This window comes from Tasmannia lanceolata, unplaced genomic scaffold, assembly GCF_043159265.1.
Source record: "Tasmannia lanceolata isolate RefF3 unplaced genomic scaffold, GAP_Taslan_0.1 ptg000015l, whole genome shotgun sequence".
In the NCBI taxonomy this organism is placed as follows: Eukaryota; Viridiplantae; Streptophyta; class Magnoliopsida; order Canellales; family Winteraceae; genus Tasmannia; species Tasmannia lanceolata.
Genome location: NW_027518692.1, coordinates 55,754,021 through 55,773,729, shown reverse-complemented (window position 1 = coordinate 55,773,729; position 19,709 = coordinate 55,754,021). Strand labels below are relative to the sequence as shown.

Genomic DNA, 19,709 nt, shown 5'->3' with positions numbered 1-19,709 from the left:
TATTTAAAAAATATGCAAATTTTTTAAAAAGGTGGTCCCACTATGATAATAAGGCGTCTCTCGGATTGAGCCTCTAACTCAATGGTCAAAGCTTTGTTCTTCATCCTAGAGGTCTGAGGTTCAATCCCAGCTTACCTACAAAAGTAGTAGTACTAGTAGTAATAATAATAATAATAATAATAATAATAACTAGGAGCCTAGAAAGGAAAGCTAAATCATTGATCTTTCAGGTATAGCTGATTCTGTTTTCTTATAGTTATCAAATAACTTACCCAACAAAGAGAACTCTATTTATTGTGAAGATTTTTATTTTTTATTTTTTATGACATAGGGTATCCCCACTCCAACTATGGTTGCCCGGTTTTTTTTGTTCCTGGGAGTTATGTGGGAGAAAAAAATACCCTGGGAGATAGGTGGGAAAAAAAAAGTCCTAAAAGTATCCTGGTAAAATAAAAATCCCATGTTTGGTTATGTGGGAGAAAAAAATACCCTGGGAGATATGGTGGGGAAAAAAAAAACCTTTGTTTGGTTGCTTGAACTGTTGGGTAGAAAAAAATTTCTTCTCAAGCTTATTTTTGGTTCCTGAGTTTATTTTTGTTCCTGGGGTTATCTTGGGATGGGATGAAAAGGCAATTATTACAAAAGTGGGATTAAAAAAAACCTAGTGCTAAAAGGCAACCAAACATGGGATGGGACCAAAATTTAACTTACTCTCCCACATAACTCCCAGGAACAAAAAAAACCCGGCAACCAAACAAAGATGCTCGATGTTTTCAACACTTCTTAGTGCCTTATAGTAGGGAAAAGCTCGGGTTGAACTGCCTATTTCATTTGAAAAGGGGGCAATTTGGAGTTTGAAATTTCCCAACTTAAGTGGGAATTTGATAGTGAAATCCCAACTCAGCCTGAATTTTTCATGCCGATCGACCCAGAGGCGGAGGCACATAGAGCTTGAGGGGGGCCATGGCCCCCCCCCATGACTTGCTAAATTCTTTTATATGGTGCATGACTATGCATGCATGCCAAGCTAGTTTAGTGGCCATGCCCCCCCCCAATGACCAATGAAGACAAGTGTAAATTAATCCGGCCCCCCCCAACTGTAAATTCCTGGCTCCGCCCCTGGATCGACCGGTTGCCAAGGATGGCTATCCACGCATAGCTATCACCATGCCACCATCGAAGAACGTCGTGTTTATCTGGCATTGATCACTTGCTAGAAATCTATGTAAAGTCTGTCACTACGAATTTTTACGTAATAAAAGATTATTACGCATCACACAATTTTTCCTCCTATGTGAAGTCTGTGAAGTCTGTCACTACCATGTATTTACCTACTAATGTAATGAAAAATTCGTAAGTTTCTTCTATAATTACTATGATCGACTGAGAAAGACTAGTCAGATTTTCTGTATAAGGTGTGAGGAAGTGTATGGAATGTTATTTCATCTCATAAGAACAGTGGTCATTTCTGCTCACGTGTAGCACAAGAGATTATGCTCTTTTTGAGGGGTCCAAAATATTGAGCTCCATAGAAAGCTGCAGCTCATAAAGATTGATGGGTCTCCTTTCCATATTTCTTTTGTTTAAACACAAGATATTTATGGGAGATTTATTCGCATGCCCAACAGTGCCTTCCTCGCGGCTCATCCACTTCTCCTCTTGGTAAGGGCTCTGCCCTTGCTACATATGATAATGCGGATACATCCGAACCTAGTTGAACCTGAACTAGCATTAGCTCAACTATAACTCGACCCAATCGGAGCCTCGGGTGAACTCTAATTCAACCCCCCTCTAATGCCCCGTTCATTTTAGATTGTGACAAATAATTGGGGCTGGCAATTGGATCACACAATCTAAAACGAACAGGGCCCATCAAATTAAGGGCTTAGATCATCCTAATGTGTAAGCCGTACCGTATCTATGGGCTTTCATCGTGTGAAAATCCGTGGCCTTGAACCATATAAAAAAGGCCATCTAATCTAGATACGAAGCATATTTTGCAGGCAGGCATGATGCAGGGCTTAGGCTTGTTAGCCCGTCCACTCCCAAATCTCTCTTCCTTTCCCCACTCCCGCGTCTTCAGTAGTCTCTCCCATGTAAACACAGAACCCAAATCCCAAACTCAAATCACAGAACCCAAATCACAGAATCCTCCCCCTGACCTTCTCAAAAAACTCTACAAATACTGTCCCCAAATCACAGAACCCAAATCCCGGGTCGGGATCTCCTCCCTCTGGTACGAGGGTCACCCTTGTAACTTACACCTCTTGCACCTTGCCAATGCCGTCCAAGAGGGGCTTCAGAGGGCTGGAATGGTGGGTTGTAGGTTTGACACGATTGGGTTTAATAATGCCATTTCTTTGGGGACTAGGGATTTGATTGCCGATCGTATTGAAACTATTATGGGTGGACGCAAGTACGACGCCAACATCACCATTGCCTGTGACAAAAATGTAACATATTTTCTTTCCTAAACCCTAAACCCAACTCTCTCCCTTGTTGGGTTTTGGGTTTTATTCTTTTTAAATTCTTTTTGGTTTTGGGTTTTGTGCTTTTTTTTTTCAAATTAAAATTCTGCGTTTTATTTTTTATTTTTATGTTTTTAGTGTTTTTAGTGTTAATTTGATTTTTTTACTGGGCAATGACACCATTAGTCTGGGGTGTAATTGAAGTTTGTGGGAAGCTTCATTGATTCGATTTTTCAATGAATTGGTTGTTTTATAGTGATTAAGGAAGTAGGATTAGGTTATGTCATGGTGCAGTTACTGAAAAAATATGTGAATACCATGGAAAAATTAAGTGTTTAAAGTTTCGAGTTTTATAGATGTTGGGCCATGATGATGATGACAAGGTACTAGAGACTTTCTCAAACAGAGGGTAGGGAGTGGGCATTTTGGTTCTGCTCTAGTGTGTGATATTCTTTTAGGGTACTTGTTCATTGGAAAATCTCTCAGGCTTAGGCTTTAGAAAAAAGAGAGAAAAAAGTCCCTCAGGTTTGGTTCTGCTAAGAACTTCTTTCTTTCGGATATTGCAATAATCAATGTTAGCAACAAAGTCTGGTTTGGGTAAAGGGCACCTATGTGTCGAACCTAGAGATAGTTTTTGGACTGGCTATTGAATTTCAGAGACTGCTGTGGCTGACAGTTTTTGATAAATTACTAGCAGATGTTGGCGTGTGTTTTGTTCTACAAAGTGCTAAAGTTTTGGAGATTATCAGTTTTCTGGGCTCTATCAGTTTTTGGAGATTAAAGGTCTGGCTAGTATGTCTTCTGCTAAATTGGAAAATAAAAGAGAAACCCATAACTGGTCTGATTGACTTTGAAAGAAGTTCTACTTAAATATAAATTGTTTGCAATGAGTCAGATAAGTGACTAATATCGTGTCATTTATCTGAAAGCTCATCCTTTTGTATGTCTATGAATCCCAAGTAAACTTTCTGACTGTTAACTACTCAGTGTACTATAAACCCCAAGTTAATCAAAGGAGGTTACAACATGTGCAGAACCATAACTGACATCTCTTTAGCTTGGGGGTCATCTTTCAAATCTAGTCTGCCACATTGATGCTTATTCAATCTGGTTTGCTTGACATTCAAGTAGTTCTCTCTGCAATGTTGTGGCACTTGATTCACTGCAAGTTTTCTATATGAACGGACTGTTCTTCTCTTTATAACAAAACACTGTATTTTGGGCTGAAGAAAATTTTCTAGGTTGTACTTCACTATTTTGGTGATAAATGAATTGCTTATTATTATTGCTTATTACTTTTCTTTTAGAAATGAGTTTTTATATGGTGCCCGACCGTCAAGTACCATCAAAATGGTACCACCCTTGATATTTGATCCAACATCAGCACAGTTTTTATGACGCTAATGTACCACCTTCACAGGACTTGACGGTCGGCCACCATATAGGGAGCGTTTAGAAATAGTGGAAACATTTATTGAAAAGAAGCTATGATTTGTGGACACGGACACAGAGTGTTGGACACGGCGAACCCCAAAAATTTAGAAACGGGGACACTGCTAAAATAGAAAGTATATATATGATACAACAACAAATATTAGTTAAAGAAGAGCTAAAAAAGAGTTTATAATAAAAGAAAAGTTAATAATAAAAGAGGTAAACAATTTTGATTTCATCTCGACCAAAATTAGGACCTATAGGAGTTAGACCCCATATCCTCCCCATTCTCTTCTTGGTGTTGATTGTAGAAGGCAGTCTTTTTCAAATCAATGGTATTGGCAGTGGATTTCTCTACCTGAATCAAGCTTGAATAGGTTCAACGAGATGGAGGCGATGGTGGAAGATTGGAATTGTTGCTGTTGTTCTTACTATAACTTTAGTTGGAGGAAAAAGTACAGAAGATGCCTGCAGTCTAAGCAAACTTTGAAAACTTATTCCTCTTCTTATGGTTGCTCCAAAAGAAAATCTGGAAATGGTTGGCTTTGCGCCTCATGCCGGTATTTTAACTTCAAATGGCGGAAGAATTGCCGGCTTTGTTATCGGTACGAGTCACGCTCAAAATGGGTGGTTCGTAATGGACCTAAAGTAACGGGTAAGGAGGATGGGGATTGTCGATGGCCCGACTCAGTAAAATTTCTTTTGAGAAAAATGGATGCCCAACCTTATCTATCACAGGCCAGGAAGTGTTCACTCGTATGGACTCCCTCAAAGCTTGTCTTATAGGTAAACTAAAAGACACTTCTTCGTCATTGAATGACCTTTGGAGTTGGCCGTAGATAACCTGGGATACTCCTTCTCTTCCTTGTCCTTGCTACTTGGCATCTGATGAGCTCCCCTTTATGTTTGACTCTGAACCCCTGTTGTTACAGATTTTGGCTTTGGGACCTAAAGCCCTAGGTAATGTTTTAATCTCTCTCTCGCTGTGGAGTAAGGATTTCAACCAAGGCGAGGAAGTTCTTTGGGTTACCTTTATGGTATACCCTTACATGTCTGGGCAACCTCAACAGTGGAAGCATTAGGGAACCTCTTTGGTAAAGTTTTGGTAACAAAAATGGAAGGAAATCACCAGCACTGTATGAGCTTCGTCTCAGTTAAAATTCTGGCTCCTTGGTGGCTTTTTCACGGCTCTTGTGTCAAAATTAAAGTTCTCGATAAGATATATTCTGTTGCGTTCACCCTCCAGAGCCAACGAACAATTGACGCCTCCTCGTGTGCGAGGATTTTTACCGACCCGGGTATTTTTCCGCCGGTTCCCTTACCGATTGGGGAAGTCCGGCCAGCTGTTGACAAGCTTCTTGGGGAAGATTTGGGTGTCTCCTTTTCAAATTCAAATTCAAATTTCAAACTTCCCTCCTGTTCAGAAGTGCCACCTGTTACTGACTGTCTGATCATCTCTAAGGAAAAAAGATTAAAGTCAAAACGTACCTACTATAGAAAGCACCCTGGCAGAGTTATCCCTTTTCGTTCCTGGTCTAGTAAAAGTAGGTTCATGAACATGAGGAAATTTTGAAGGGCTGACCACATTGGAATCCCCAGTTCAACTCAGGCCCCCCAGAAGTCAAGCAGGTAAAAGGAAAAAATGTTAGATGGGCAACAATCAAGTATCAGGGAGGGCTTTAGGGGAAAAACGATCTTGGGTCATGACTCTACCGCACGTGTCAAGACCCATAGCTTTTGTTGGGACGCCTTGTAATTTAAATCTAAATGCTTGTATTTGGAGAAGCACAAATTGCACTTATTTGGAGAAGCACAAATTGCACTTATTAAGCTATGAAAGATCAGGTATATCGAGAAGGGCGCTCAAGGCAAGGAATGAGCATTACCTCTTTTTGTTCATTTAGGGTTATTACAACCGCCGGCTATTGGCGGTGGGTTCCTATATCTAGGCTCAGGTATGATGATAAGTTTCCTTGCTTGCTTATTAGGTCTACCCCCACACAAGGCTAATCAAGGAAGGAATTTGGCTACCCTGGTTGAAAGATTGGCAAAGGGTCTTAGCCTTGGTACTTAAGGGCGGTTTTTTGAAAAAGAAATGGAAGATCAGGAATTCCCAGAATCGGCCTCATGCCCTGGAAATCGAGGGCGTAATCTCTTTATAGAGATCATGGTGTTGCACTCTATTAATGATAAGATGCGAGGAATGGTTTATAATGATGAACTGGCAATCGCCAATTCCTTCCTCAACTGTGTTGGCCGCCGGCCAGAAGATAGAAGACATCAGAGTGATGTTTGGCACGCTGTTAGGGATATGGCCTTAGCAATAGTAGATGGCGAGATTGAATCTCACTCTTCCCCTAGTTTTCTAGAAAGTTCTGTGGGGGAAGATGAACAGTTTTTCCCTTCCTCCTTTCTTCAGGGATTCTTGGATGGGCTTCAGAAAACTTCGCGCCAAGTTGGGGGAAATCCCGATGCTTTAAGGTTAGGTTCATAGTTACCGGATTCACCATTCGCCCTCCGATCCGTGATCCGGGGTCGCACGATCCGAAACGTGGTTCACTAACGACCCGGATCGCCAAAAATGACGAACCGTGGCGACCCGAGAGAGAGAGAGAGAGAGAGAGAGAGAGAGAGAGAGAGAGAGAGAGAGAGAGAGAGAGAGAGAGAGAGAGCTACAAATTTTATATATTTTGGGTTGAATTGGAACTAGAGCTTTATTTTGAAAAAAAAATGTAGGGCATACATGAGGTTTTTTTATTTTTTTATTAAATGGATGTAGTATGGACTATGGAAGGATATTCATATATTCCAACCAGAACTTTCTTTTTGAAAAGATATGTATGACATACACGAGGTTTTTATATTTTTGTATTAAATGTGTGTAGTGTGTAATGACATTCTTGTAAAAATATATGAAATTATATATATACCCTCATCGTACCCCGTACCCGTTCCCGTACCGCGTACCGGAACGAACCGCGTTCCAGGTAACCTTGGTTAGGTTTCCCTGGTGTAAGAATGAATTTTGGGAAGTCTAGGACGATGCTTGAACAATGTATAGAGATTTGGATGTTGTTTTTGTTTCCTTTTGGGACTGGGGCAGGCATGTTGGTCCAGTCCTCTTTAATATTTTGTAATGCAGGCCGGGACTATTGGTCCCAACTGCTTTCTCAATATTAATGAAATTTGTCAATTTTCAAAAAAATAATAAAAGAGGTAAACACAATATGCAATAATAAAACAAATTGTCACACTTGACACGGCACAAAAAATGTGCCCACACACTCACATTAAGTCTAACACTTACAACTATACATTGAAAAGTGTCCAAAGGAGTGTCGACAAGGGTGGACAAGCGTGTCGTGTCGGACACGGCAAGACACGTGTGTCGGCAATAAGTTCGAAGTGTCGGCTAAATCATAGAAAAGAAGACAATGAGAACAAATAAGGGTGAGGTTGTCCCCAGCACTAAGCAAGAGTGAGAACACTCCAATGCATAAAATCTCCATGTCATTCCTTTGTGTTTCTAATCCAGCATCCCATTAGTACTATGAAGGATGTGAACATACTTGAGAGAGAATTGTCTATTCAGGTTTCAAATATCCACAGTTAAACACGCTAACCTCTAAGGACTCACTTTTGGTTTCAAATCTTTCGATGTCCAAATATGATCTATCTTTTCTGCAGGCCGGATTTCCCTTTTTCTAAAATGTCATGAAGTTGTTTTTTCTTTAGTCATTGCACTTGAATTGTTCTTGCAATTGTGATTCTTTTGTTCAAGTATTTACACATACCTGTGTAACATTACTTGCCTAGCATGTGAACTCAGTGTATTAATCCTTTTGACATCTGATTCTGCCAGTAATAATACTCTCTCTAAATCAGTAACCAAAATTTGGATTGTTGTCATGTTTTGAGGTTGGCTTGACAAAGCATGCTTTCTTTTTCATTTCAATAATATTTTGATGACTGATGAAAACTATCTTGTTTGTATCTTTTTTCTTTTCCTAAAGCCTACCCCTATTGTGCAGTCTGTGTTAAGTTGAACTGTGGATTTTGAATCTGCTTTTGTGCCTCTACAGATTGCAGGTAGAATTATGGCAATCGGACGGATAAATCGACCTAGTATCATGGTCTATGGTGGAACTAAGAAGGTTAGTGTTTAGTAAATGTTGTATACATATGACCTTTTACATTTGACCTAGTTCACCTTTTTTTTATTCCTGATGTATGTTGTAATTCCGTTTTTTTTAATAATCGTATGTTGTAATTTTGTTAGTGCTCTTTTTTATCCCAAGGTGTAATATTTATGCCGTCATTGGGTTTGATGAAGTGATTTTTCTCTTTTGTAAAATAACTTCACGAGAAATAGAGGTTAGGTGTTTTCTCTCTTCTCATAAGTTACAACTAATTGGTTTTCTCTCTTCCCACGCCATGGGTGTCTCTCTCTCTCTCTCTCTCTCTCTCTCTCTGTAGGGTTTCTTCCCTACTCTCTCTCTCTCTCTCTCTCTCTCCTACTTTCTTCTCTCTGTCGCCCCCTTATTCTTTCCCTCTCTTTCTCAGTTCTCTTACACTCTTTCTCAATCTCTCTCTTCCCCCGTTTTATCTTGATTTCCGATCCCCTGCTCTTCTCTTTCTGAGCTTATTTTTCTCCCTATTTGGAGGTAGTTGCTGTCCGGAGACTCGACACGTGACCACGGGCTTTTATACCTTCCTCTTGGCCTCTTTGTTAGCGAAATCTATGAGTGGAAGTACTGCTGCAATTTACCTGTACTATTTTTTGATATTTCAGCCCCTTTTAGCCATGTTTTAGCCTTCAGAAACCTTTCTAGACATCCCTAGTTAATTACCCTAGCCTATTTTAAGTCTTTTATCATTTTTTTAATAATATTTGGGCCCTAGATCTTTACTTTATATCGTGGACAGCAATAAAACAGTGAATAGAGTTGATTATTTGAGCCTCTTTTCCCCATTTTCTTATGCCAATTAGCTTGTTAATTGTTTTCTTGCTTAATATAGAACATGTCCTATTGATTTTTTCTCTTTACAATTAGTTTAATAGTTGTTTATCCTGTTATTAAACCACTTAAAGACTTGTTCATTTATTTCGGTTGTGGATATGACTATATGAATTGTGAATGTTGGTTCCCATGAGCTCTTAAAGTTCCTGTAGAAAGTTGCAAGCCTCGGGGTTTGCACCAGTACCCTATTGTACTGGACCCTCCGTTATGGATATGTATCGGCTGCTATTTTGAACCATGGACTTGAGGCCTTTTGCATTTTTGCTTTTACCCGGTTCAACCAAGAATGCTGTCACTCAAATATAAGTTTACGTTTTTCTTGATTATGGTAATACTGTTTCTACATTTGGTTTTGTCAGACTGGTCTATAATTTCATTAGTCCATGTCTCATGCGATAAATTAAGATATTTTTTAGATGAATTACCAAAAAATTCACACCGACGATGTGGCTAACATGACATGTGTAATACACACACATACAAGGAAATGATTTCAGCACAAACACGTTTTGATATATGCTCACATGTATCAAGCCAAACGCACTTACAAGCCAATTATATACTAAACGACAAGCTAGGTGCACGCATGTAGCAAACCATGTCTGTGCTAAAATCATTTACCATATATATATATATATATATATATTATCTTAAAAGAAACCACTAACAACTTCATTGAACAATCAGCTCAAGTCAGTACTTGCAAGAAGAATGTCGTCATCATATATGAGGAAAGTAGTAAGACTTAAATTTTACTTCACAATGAAAATATATTGGTTTCCTTCATCTAAGGAGAAGTTGTCTTAACGTTCATTTTTAATGAATTAGGTTTTACACAAGGATTGAAGCCGACCCCAACTAGTTTGGGACAGAGGCTTAGTTGAGTTGAGGTTTTACACAAGGATTGACAAGAGAACTAAACTATGGAAAAGATAGCCTATTCACAATCTCTCTCTGCTATTCGAGTGGATCATTTTGGCTTTTCGTTATGAGCTTAGGCCAAATATTTTTATGGTCCTATCAAAAAGTTGAACTTCAACTCCACTTGTATTTAGTGGGTCTTTTTTTTAGGAGACAAATTCATAAGTCGCAACACCTTTTTCCTCGCGATGGAACAATTTCATCGTTCGCAATAAATGTGAACCTTATGAATATGCATCTCTATTGCTTCTTGGGAGGTTCCAGATTCATCTTTCTCTGCAAGAATGGAAAGTTTAAAGTCACATGTGGGTTTGAGAATAACCTATTTATTGGGGCAAAAGGCAGTGTACTCCCACTGTCCCATTACCCTAGCCACAACGGGCATCGTCACTCAGCGACAATCAAAGTTAAACACCCATTGAAAAACTTCTCATGAACAAACAACCGAGGACTCAAATCTTTGTGTTTTATGGTTCATAAAACAAGAAGTATCACTTAGAATGATCAGTAAATCCAAGCCTTTAGAGGCCAATTGTTGTGAGATTTACCCAGTGTCACTGGAGCATGTTTGTAATGAGCAAAATGTAATTGTCTGAAGAGATAAGGTCAATGTGGAACTTCATATTCTTGAGATCTGTTTTAAGCCCTTTGGCTTATATGTTTTCAGATAAGTACTTGTAGCTCAGAATTTGCCTTTCCAGTGTCACTCAAAGGAAAATGAAAAAAGGAACTTCCATTTCTATTTTGTGGACTCAAGCTTTTTCATTATTCGTCATTGCTTTCTTAACCAATATTTTCAAGCCTTGCAATTTATTCCTTGGGGTTGTTGGTACACTTTAGGTCTATGGATACATTAGCAGTGGTGATTTGAGGAAGTATATTATTCAGACTTCTTGCCCTGGAGCAGGGACTTGTGGTGGCATGTACACAGCCAATACAATGGCTTATGCAATTGAGGTGATGGGAATGTCACTTCCTTACAGGTAAAAATTATGTCCAAGCAGGGTTTTATTGTAGATGTTAGATGTATGTGTGTGTATGTTGTGTACATGCCTAAGGGCATAGTGGTGATTTGTATGTTCTCTCCTCTATATAAATACATAAGTGAGGGGTAGCATACTCTAACTCACTCTTTTCTTCCATCTTCTTCTCCTTAACATGGTATCAAAGCCAAAGGTCTCGAGTTCAAACCTCCCCGATGTCGGGGGAAAAAAATATCCACATGCAATGGTCGGCCCAAGTTGGGACCACATGTGCCACGTGTTTGCCAAGTGGGCCACACGTGAGGGGGAGTGTTAAAAGTATAAAATTTTAAATACTGCCCTTCTCTAACAGCTTGAGCTTTTGGAGAAGTCAGTAATTTTCTAACTCCAATTCACTCTTTTCTTCCATCTTCTTCTCCTCAACAGTTGACATTAAGATTTAACATTTCTTTGTCCTTGAAACTCTATTTTTGAATTCAAGCTTTGTACACACCGATTGAGCTTTTTGTTTCGCTTCTTATTTTAATCCTTGTTTTCATATCTTGTAAAGCTCTTCAAGACCTGCAGAAAGGCCATTTAAGTTGGGTGAGTGCCATTTCGTTGGCACGCATCTAAGGGAATTGATAGAATTGGATTTGAAACCGCGAGACATTATCACCCAAAAATCATTGCGCAACGCAATGGTTGTTGTTATGGCCCTTGGTGGATCTACCAATGCCGTGCTGGATTTGATTGCTATTGCTAGGTGAGGGTTCAGTATGTTTTTTTCCATATATATGTAGACATGTGTCTAATGCAGTTGCAGTAATTGGTGATGCTTGTGCCTTTTGCAGGTCCGTGGGTCTGGAATTGACTCTTGATGATTTTCAGAAGGTTAGTGATGAGGTTCCTTTCCTTGCAGATCTAAAGCCTAGTGGAAAATATGTCATGAAGGATTTACACAAGGTCTGTAGAATATGAATGGCCGAGGAATTTAATTTCTAACATTTTGTATATTTATCTAGTGTTTTCTTATATTGCTTGGTATGTGGAGTCTCGTGATTGGCTGATAAACATTTTTGTTATAGATTGGTGGAACACCTGCAGTCATGCGCTATCTTTTGGAGCAAGGGCTTTTAGATGGGGATTGCATAACTGGTATGCATAGTAAATTGGTGGATGTTTCCCTCCTTGATAATATTGTTCATCTACTCCTTGATCTTATTGCTAAACGCTTACTTTATAAAATTTAATTACAGTCACGGGTAGGACAGTGGCAAAAAATGTAATGTTTATCCCTTCTTTGGCTAAAGGTCAGGTAAGATAGTAAATTTGTAACTCTTTAGGTTCTTAGATATGACTCCTGCACAATTTGAATATGAAGGTTGCTATTTTGTTATTTTCCAGCAAATAATAAGACCAATAGAAGACCCCATCAAGTCAACAGGCCACATCAAGATATTATATGGCAATATAGCCCCAGAGGGCTCTGTGGCAAAAATTACTGGGAAAGAAGATATATATTTCTCTGGTGCTGTATTCTATATCATTTCTTTCTTCTTGCTATCTCTTGATCTTTGCCATTGTTATGTATCATTTTAGAAGCAATAGGATAGTGTTGGCATATGCTTGGCAGGTCCTGCTCTTGTTTTTGAAGGCGAGGACTCAATGTTAGCAGCTATCTCAGAAAATCCTACAAGCTTTAAGGTAATGGATATCTGATTTGGCATTTGTAAACCCTCTACATGTGAAAAGGTGCTTCAACTTTAGTTACTTTATTAGAGTATATTTATATTCGATTAATTAATTAGGAGTGGGTGCTGCACCAGCCAAACTGATAGTGTGTTGGCTGAAAATCCCTTAGTTGATCTCTTTAGAGTTTCTAGCAGTAATGCTATTTCAAAGAATGTGGACAACTCACATTTGGCTTGGCTGTCAACCTGCCATTTACAAGCGTGTAGCCAGTACCCTGATAGATGACGTAAAATCATTTCGCACCACAAAAATACAGAAAAGAATGCATGTCTGACATTTACGAATGCCTTGGCATGGAAAAGTTGTTATTAAAAATTTAAAAGAGAGGGAACTTTATCTTTGTCTAATTCAAATTCTTACATTATCTATATGTTCCAGGGCAAAGTTGTTGTTATTAGAGGAGAGGGACCGAAGGGTGGACCTGGCATGCCTGAAATGCGAGCTTCAACAAGTGCTATAATGGGGGCTGGTCTTGGGAAGGTATCCTCATTCAAATTGAAGCAAGTGATTTTTTTTTGTTTGCGATCAATGATCACTAGTTTAGCCCAGTGTTTAAAAACTCGTAATGGGACAAGAAATTGGCCAAGGGAAAGCTACGTCGACTCGGGTGAGTTTATGATTGACGCAATCAGTTTTTCATTAACTCAGACAAGTGAAAAGAGTTTTAGGACAAAAATCGAGTCTACTTGGGTGAATCTACGAGTGATGCGGATAAGTTTTGAAACAGTGATTTGGCCCTCGTTACAAGTGGGTATTGATTTCTCTTCCCGTGATTTACCAACTGAAGTAACACTGTTTTTGTAGCATGACACGTTGGTATTGAACAATAATTTATATTAAAAATTGGATTTACTCGGTATCTGTCACAAATACTAGTTATCCTAGTTGGTCATGAGCATACATATATGTTTCTTACCCTTGCATATCCCTGTGAAAGATTGACATGATAAGAGTTGCTAGTTACTATGCAGTCATTTTGCCATTGATCCAATAAATTACTCTTTGTTTTTGGTTTGGCTGAACTGAATGTTTTCTGTTCTAATCCAAAAAAGGTTTTTTTTTTTATAAGTTGCTTTAAACACTGCAGGACGTGGCCTTGTTGACTGACGGTAGACTTTCAGGAGGCTCAAATGGATATGTTGTTGGCCATATTTGCCCTGAAGCTCAGGTATTTTAATGTTTTGTTTACTGGTTTTGACTTATTCTTGTGTCTCAGAATTACTTTCTACTAGCCTAGCCAGATAGCAACTTATAGTGAATTGCAGGCTTCAGCTTATGTTATATGGTGGGGATGACAATTGTGAGCAGTACAGCTGTACTTATTTACTGTATCATTTTGACCATTCACACCTTTCAACCATGCTTTCACATGTCACAAATCTTCTGTGTTCACACAGGATCAAAATACTTACTCCTTTGTAGTAAATGGAAGGGTTGCCTATCTAAAGAGATTCTACTATAGAATGCGTGTAATATCCTCCTCACTCCTTAGTCTAATAATGTAACCAACTCACTTCTTAATATCATGAAATCTAAATTGGACCTTGGTAAATGGATCAAAAGCATCTATCCGTATCTGTGTTGGGCAGGGACACTGGGATCAGACAGAGATTGTAATCTATCAAAACTCGTGGAGCAAAAGCAATAATTTAAATAGTAAAAATATAAGTTCAAGAAAGTATCCAGGTCACGAGTGACTCCGGGAATTCTATAATCAGGGTTTTGTGATGTAATAAATCGATAATTGGATTATGTAACTCACTGGGACATGTCCCGGGTGTTTTGTATACGCTTTTATTGAAATAAAATTGTTACCGTTAAAAACAAAAAACAAAAATACTCTCTTGTGCCTTTACTCTTAGATTACTTTGAGAGATTTTTAGGATCTTCTTGTTCTTATCCTTCTAAAGTGAGAGTGAGTGTTTTATACATTGTAATCAGCCTATTAAGAGGCAAGTGAGTTACATCCTTCTTTCCTTTTTTGTACTTGGCGAAAGGGGCATCGTATTTAAGCCCTTTGGAGCGTTCTTGCTCGGATTGTACTTGGCGAAAGGAACGCCGTATTTAAGTTCCTTGGAAGAAGATTATTAGTGGAATCCTCAAGAGATCAACTTGGGAAGAGTGGAATAGGTCTTGGGTTTACGATCGAACCACTATAAAATTCTTGTGTCAAGCTTCATTATCTCTTCTCTTCTTCTCTTGTGGTAAGTGCTCCAACTCTTGACTCTAAAACTAATTCATATTCTTAACCAACTTAAAACTAGTGCAAGAAAGTTTTTCAAAGTTCTTAAAATTTTAAAAGACACCCAATTCACCCCTCTCTTGGGTTGCTAAGTGGAATTTCAGGCGTGGTCCACCAACAAATTTTGAAAACTCTATCATGATAGGGTTGTGGTCTGAGGTACAGAGAGGTAAAGAGGTAGGTTTCGGGAGGGCCTTCTGAGAAATTAGCGGGAAGACTTCCTCCCAGTCCCTCGAGATCAGAACGTGATCCAAACGGCTCATAATCAGATTCTCCTGGTTATTAGTCCATGTGTACTTTGCCCCTTCCAGTGGCAAATCAACCAATTCATTGCGGTTGATGAAGTCGGAAAGTTTCCGCATACTGTTGGTAATTGTGGACTGACCGTTCTTCTCCGCCGGAAAGTGAATCATGTTGAAGTCGCTGCCCACAATCCATGGTTCCTGCCACTGCTTTCTTATGTCCTTTAGTTCAGTTCACAGCCCACTTCTTCCTCTTGCCCTTGCCGGTCCATAGACCACAGTCAACAACCATTTATCAATCTAGTTCGCAGATGGTACCAACATTTATCAATCTAGTTCGCAGATGGTACCAACATGGATATATAGAACAGCATAATGTTTACATCCTCCTCCCTGAAGTAATCACTTTTCTGTATGATCACAATTCCGCTAGCCGTCCCCACAGCTTCTTTCCCAAATCCTGTTATTTCTTCTCCAGAGCTTGTTGATCAATGAATCCGTGGTCCCCATAATATTTGATTCAATTATGGCGACGAGATCCACCTTTCAGCGGTGAATTAAGTCCCTTACCGCCAGGTGTTTCTTGTCAGACCCAAATCCCTCACGTTCCAGAAGCACATCCTCATGGTTACTTCTGTAAATTTGATCCTGTTACCCAAGCCACGGCTCATTTCAAGCCCCGGACCTCCCGTACCCCCCAATGAATCACCCTTTTTTTCTTTGATTTTGGTTTGTCCTTGGTCTCAATTGAGTCAAGGATGTTCCTAGTTGCCTCTTCATCTTCTTCGTAGTTTACCCCCAATGCCTTGCCCATTTCAGCCATGTCGTCCCTTTCTTGCATCATAGAGTCCAAGCAAAAAGACTCCTTATCTGTGGGGACATTAAATTCTTCCGTGGGGCACCCGAATTCTGCAAAGCCTCCTTAATTCTCTTGTTTATTTCGACCTCCAGGGAATCTTGGGTAGATTCCGGAATTACCACCTCTTCCGTTTCTTCTGGATGCTTAGACGCCGAATCCGACACCGCCAAAGATCCCACTGCTCTAACGTAGAAAGAAACGGCTTCTTATGCCCCTTAAGATTTGGCCCACCGCCACCTGTGAATTTGACCCTTTTTTTTAATCCGGTGAATAGAATTGAGATGGCGTTTAGAAAGAGGCGGATGACCGGTAATAGTCGGTGTGCGGCGTCGTCCGGTTTTATTTTGCAAGTGTTGCACATGCATAGGGCCATTCAACTGTGGATGCCACTTGTAATATCGATCAACAGGGTGGCGTTCATGCACAGCACTTCGATTGTGTGGGCTCCACATGCCATTAATATTATAGCCATGCTTTCTAGCTGGCGAGTAGTGGGTTACAAATGACATTGCATGTAACATAGGCCCGCTTTCGTCGACGGATGTTAAACATCTGTCCTCTCTCACCTCCATCGACCAGACGCATGGTCTGTCGTCCCTATCATGATTCCCAATAGACGTTGGATCACCTCTCACCCGAACCACACCAAAAGAAACCCGCGACCCAATAATAATGGCCTGCGGTGGAGGCATCGGGTCTTTCGCCAGCAATGTTAGATTTTTGAAATTCGAATGAACGGCTTGATCAATCTCCTCCTTAGATCTCTTAGGATCAACGACCACTTCTTTTCCTTTATTGGCTTTAGTCATAAACCAATCATGTGCCTTCAATATGGATGGACCGTTCGATTGCAAGTATTTGCAACCTTGGGTTGATCAATGGTGATGTCACCGTCTTCTTCAATTTGATCTGGTCTGGACGAAGCTTATCATGCATTTTCACCGGTGCCGGATTAAGGCTACCGTCGGCACCCACATTTGCCTTACTCCGATCCTTTAGTGTGGAAAGACTGCATTTGACAACCCCCACTCATTGTCAGCTCTAGGGTAGATTTGTTCACGTGAAACAATTACCCCGATGTCATATGATTTGGAAGCAACCTTCAAGGTAATTGAGAGTTATTCCAGTGACCCAGGAGAGGTCAGAACCTTCGCCATCGCATACTCAATATTTTCCCAGGGTAGGGATCCATAACTGGCCCAAAATTGTTTTCAAGAGCCTCCACTGTCGAATTCGCCCAAGTGTGAAGAGGCATCCCGTGGATTCTTATCCATCTAGAAATAACGCCCATTCGGTTGCCTTGGCTCCACGGTTCCAGCTTTAGAAGCCATTCTCCTACAGCACTTCCCCCTTTTCCAAAAATATGGTTCACCAAATATTCAGAATCAAAGCTAAATAGGACCTCCTCCTTCCCTAATCGACAAGGTTTTTGAAGATTAGGAATATCCCAAAACCATCTGGCCCATATGTGTAACTCTTCAAGGCTCCAATTTTCCCATTTTAGAGTGCCTAATAGGCATCTCCTGAGAAATTTCGATCTATCCGCAGTGTCCGTGCCCGATATGGTAACAACCTGCCTTCTTCGTCAAGCACGATCTTTAGAGAACCTATGGAAGGCCAAGATTTGAATGATAATGCAGGTTTTGGCACAATCTCTTCATTCACCTCCTGAACCTGCGTTTTATCCCTTATACACCATCTGCAGCACACCCTTCTGAAGTTATGATATTCGCAGTTTTTTTTTTTTTTTTGGTTGAAAAGTGACAATTCGTTAAATTCAAAAGGTTTAGCCAGGGACAAGTTGCCCCACAGCTTACAATTTCAGATAAATAACGATCCGAAGACCGATTACAAGGTACTTTTAAAGGAGAAGGGGGGGGGGGAGATTAGTCAGCGATACGACCGATTACAAGGATTAGCCAGTCACTGATAATCGCAGTTTTTACGAAACCAATCACCAGAGAGTTTCTCAGCTCTGCTGGGCGGAGCTTTTTTTTTTCCCAACCTTCAGCTTCAAACGTTTGACAAACCATGGTTTGAACCTTTACTTGCACAGTTGAAATCCTTGGTATCTTTGCCATTGGCGATTCGAATAAGGTTTTTCCTGCAACAGTGATTTTGAACGTCCAGGGCCTCTAATTCCTCTTTTACAGAGTAGCCCCCTACGATGAGATCCTGGTAGACACCTTTCATGCTATCAATCCAATAGCCTCAACTGGATTTTCTACCACCTATCCTCTCCCCGAGCTCTAAAACCTCCATCTTTGACACTCAACAACTACTATGGAGAATGCCCTATTAGAGTTACTCCAGGCAGTCAATTATGGCATGATTTTGATTTTCTGGCCTTCTCCAAAAACTGTTGGAGGGCCAGGGAGTTCTATTCGGTAAATTTCCTGAAAAAAACTAAAAGAGGGAAGTTCACCACCCTCTACTAATGACTAGTGATTACATTTTCTCTACTAATGAATTGTGATGACTTGTTGCAGGATGGTGGGCCAATTGGTTTGGTCCAGAATGGGGACATAATCACAATTGACATTCCAAAGAGACAAATGGACGTTCAATTGACAGACGAGGAGTTAGCAGAGAGAAGAAAGAAATGGGTTGCACCCCAATACAAGGCTAGCTCAGGAGTTCTATACAAGGTCTGTAAATACCCTATATACCCCCTCTCTGATAACCAGGGGCGGAGCTACATATAGCGTTGGGGGGGGGGGGGGGGGGGGGGGGCATGGCCCCTCCAATGACTTGAAAAATCCGTGTTACATGGAGTCCCCTTCGAAAATTTCCACCAAAATTCCAAAAAGTTAGTAAGTGCCACCCCCCTCCCAATGACCAATCCGCCCCCCCCAACTGTAAAGTCCTGGCTCCGCCCCTGCTGATAACAATCACTTGTTAGTTAGTATTTTCGCCTGTGCTGGATTTGTAAGATAAAAAGGATCTGTCACTTGTTTTCAGTACATCAAGAATGTGCAACCTGCTTCAAGAGGATGTGTGACTGATGAGTAAAAGATGATAGATGTAACTGAATTGTCGACTTATGTGGTATGCAACAATCCCCCATGCAAAACTTCCATTTTTGGCGTCGGCGGAGTGAGATATATATTATTTTGAATTAGACATAAATTTTGGAAGAAAATTTCTGATGTCAAGTTTACCTGAAAACATAAATTATGGAAGAAGATTTCTGATGTTAATTTGACTTTAAATCATAGATTATGGTAGAAGATTTCTGATGTGCCTCCTGTGTTGTTCACCTGAGTTATATGCTTTGCCCCACTTAAGACTTCCAGGAAGAACAGTGTTACCGGTGTTAGAGGCTTCTGATAGTTGTACCTTCCTTGATTTTGGCACTTGTTTTTACATTTAAAATGGAGATATGCCAGTATTTAGTATCAACACAATGGGTGGCAGTCTAGATCAATAATCAATCTAATTCATGGAAATGTACCATACTGTCCTTGTTATTCCTTATGCCTTCAACTGAAAATGAAGGTTCATTGTTTTAGGCCCGATTCATTTTGAATTTTGAGAATTGATTCTGGTTCCAAAACTGCTTATTGGACTCAAAAGTATTCCAATAATCAGTTTTGGACTCAAAATTAAATGCAAATTTGATTCCAATAATCAGTTTTGGAATCTTTCTCATAGTCTAAACCGAATAGGGCCTTATCGCGAAATTGAGAAATTGATTATCTTTTTTTAAAATAGAAATATTCTGAAATTTCGTCTGAAATAAGGTAAATAATAAAATAATAATTTTTAATGTTTACCGAATTTCGTCTGAGACCGAAGTTTAAAA

The 19,709-nt window shown here is 39.9% G+C and overlaps 1 protein-coding gene across 4 annotated transcripts; it reads left to right on the top strand.

The window, feature by feature from the left end:
- Window positions 1-1,975: 1,975 nt before the first annotated feature.
- LOC143892534 (dihydroxy-acid dehydratase, chloroplastic-like) lies at window positions 1,976-19,145 on the top strand. 4 transcript variants are annotated; one of them, XM_077397233.1, is made up of 14 exons: window positions 1,976-2,453; window positions 7,985-8,056; window positions 10,685-10,827; window positions 11,378-11,572; window positions 11,661-11,772; window positions 11,895-11,964; window positions 12,066-12,124; window positions 12,214-12,337; window positions 12,443-12,513; window positions 12,940-13,041; window positions 13,210-13,308; window positions 13,649-13,729; window positions 18,394-18,552; window positions 18,866-19,145. In XM_077397233.1, exons 1-14 carry the CDS (start codon window positions 2,010-2,012, stop codon window positions 18,914-18,916), a joined length of 1,782 nt encoding a protein of 593 aa, XP_077253348.1. In that variant the 5' UTR covers window positions 1,976-2,009; the 3' UTR covers window positions 18,917-19,145. The 4 variants fall into 4 exon arrangements, with proteins under 4 accessions (XP_077253348.1, XP_077253347.1, XP_077253349.1 ...); XM_077397232.1 differs by lacking the exon at window positions 18,866-19,145 and having other exon boundaries at window positions 18,394-18,635; XM_077397235.1 differs by lacking the exon at window positions 13,210-13,308 and having other exon boundaries at window positions 1,977-2,453.
- The last annotated feature ends 564 nt before the right edge of the window (window positions 19,146-19,709 follow it).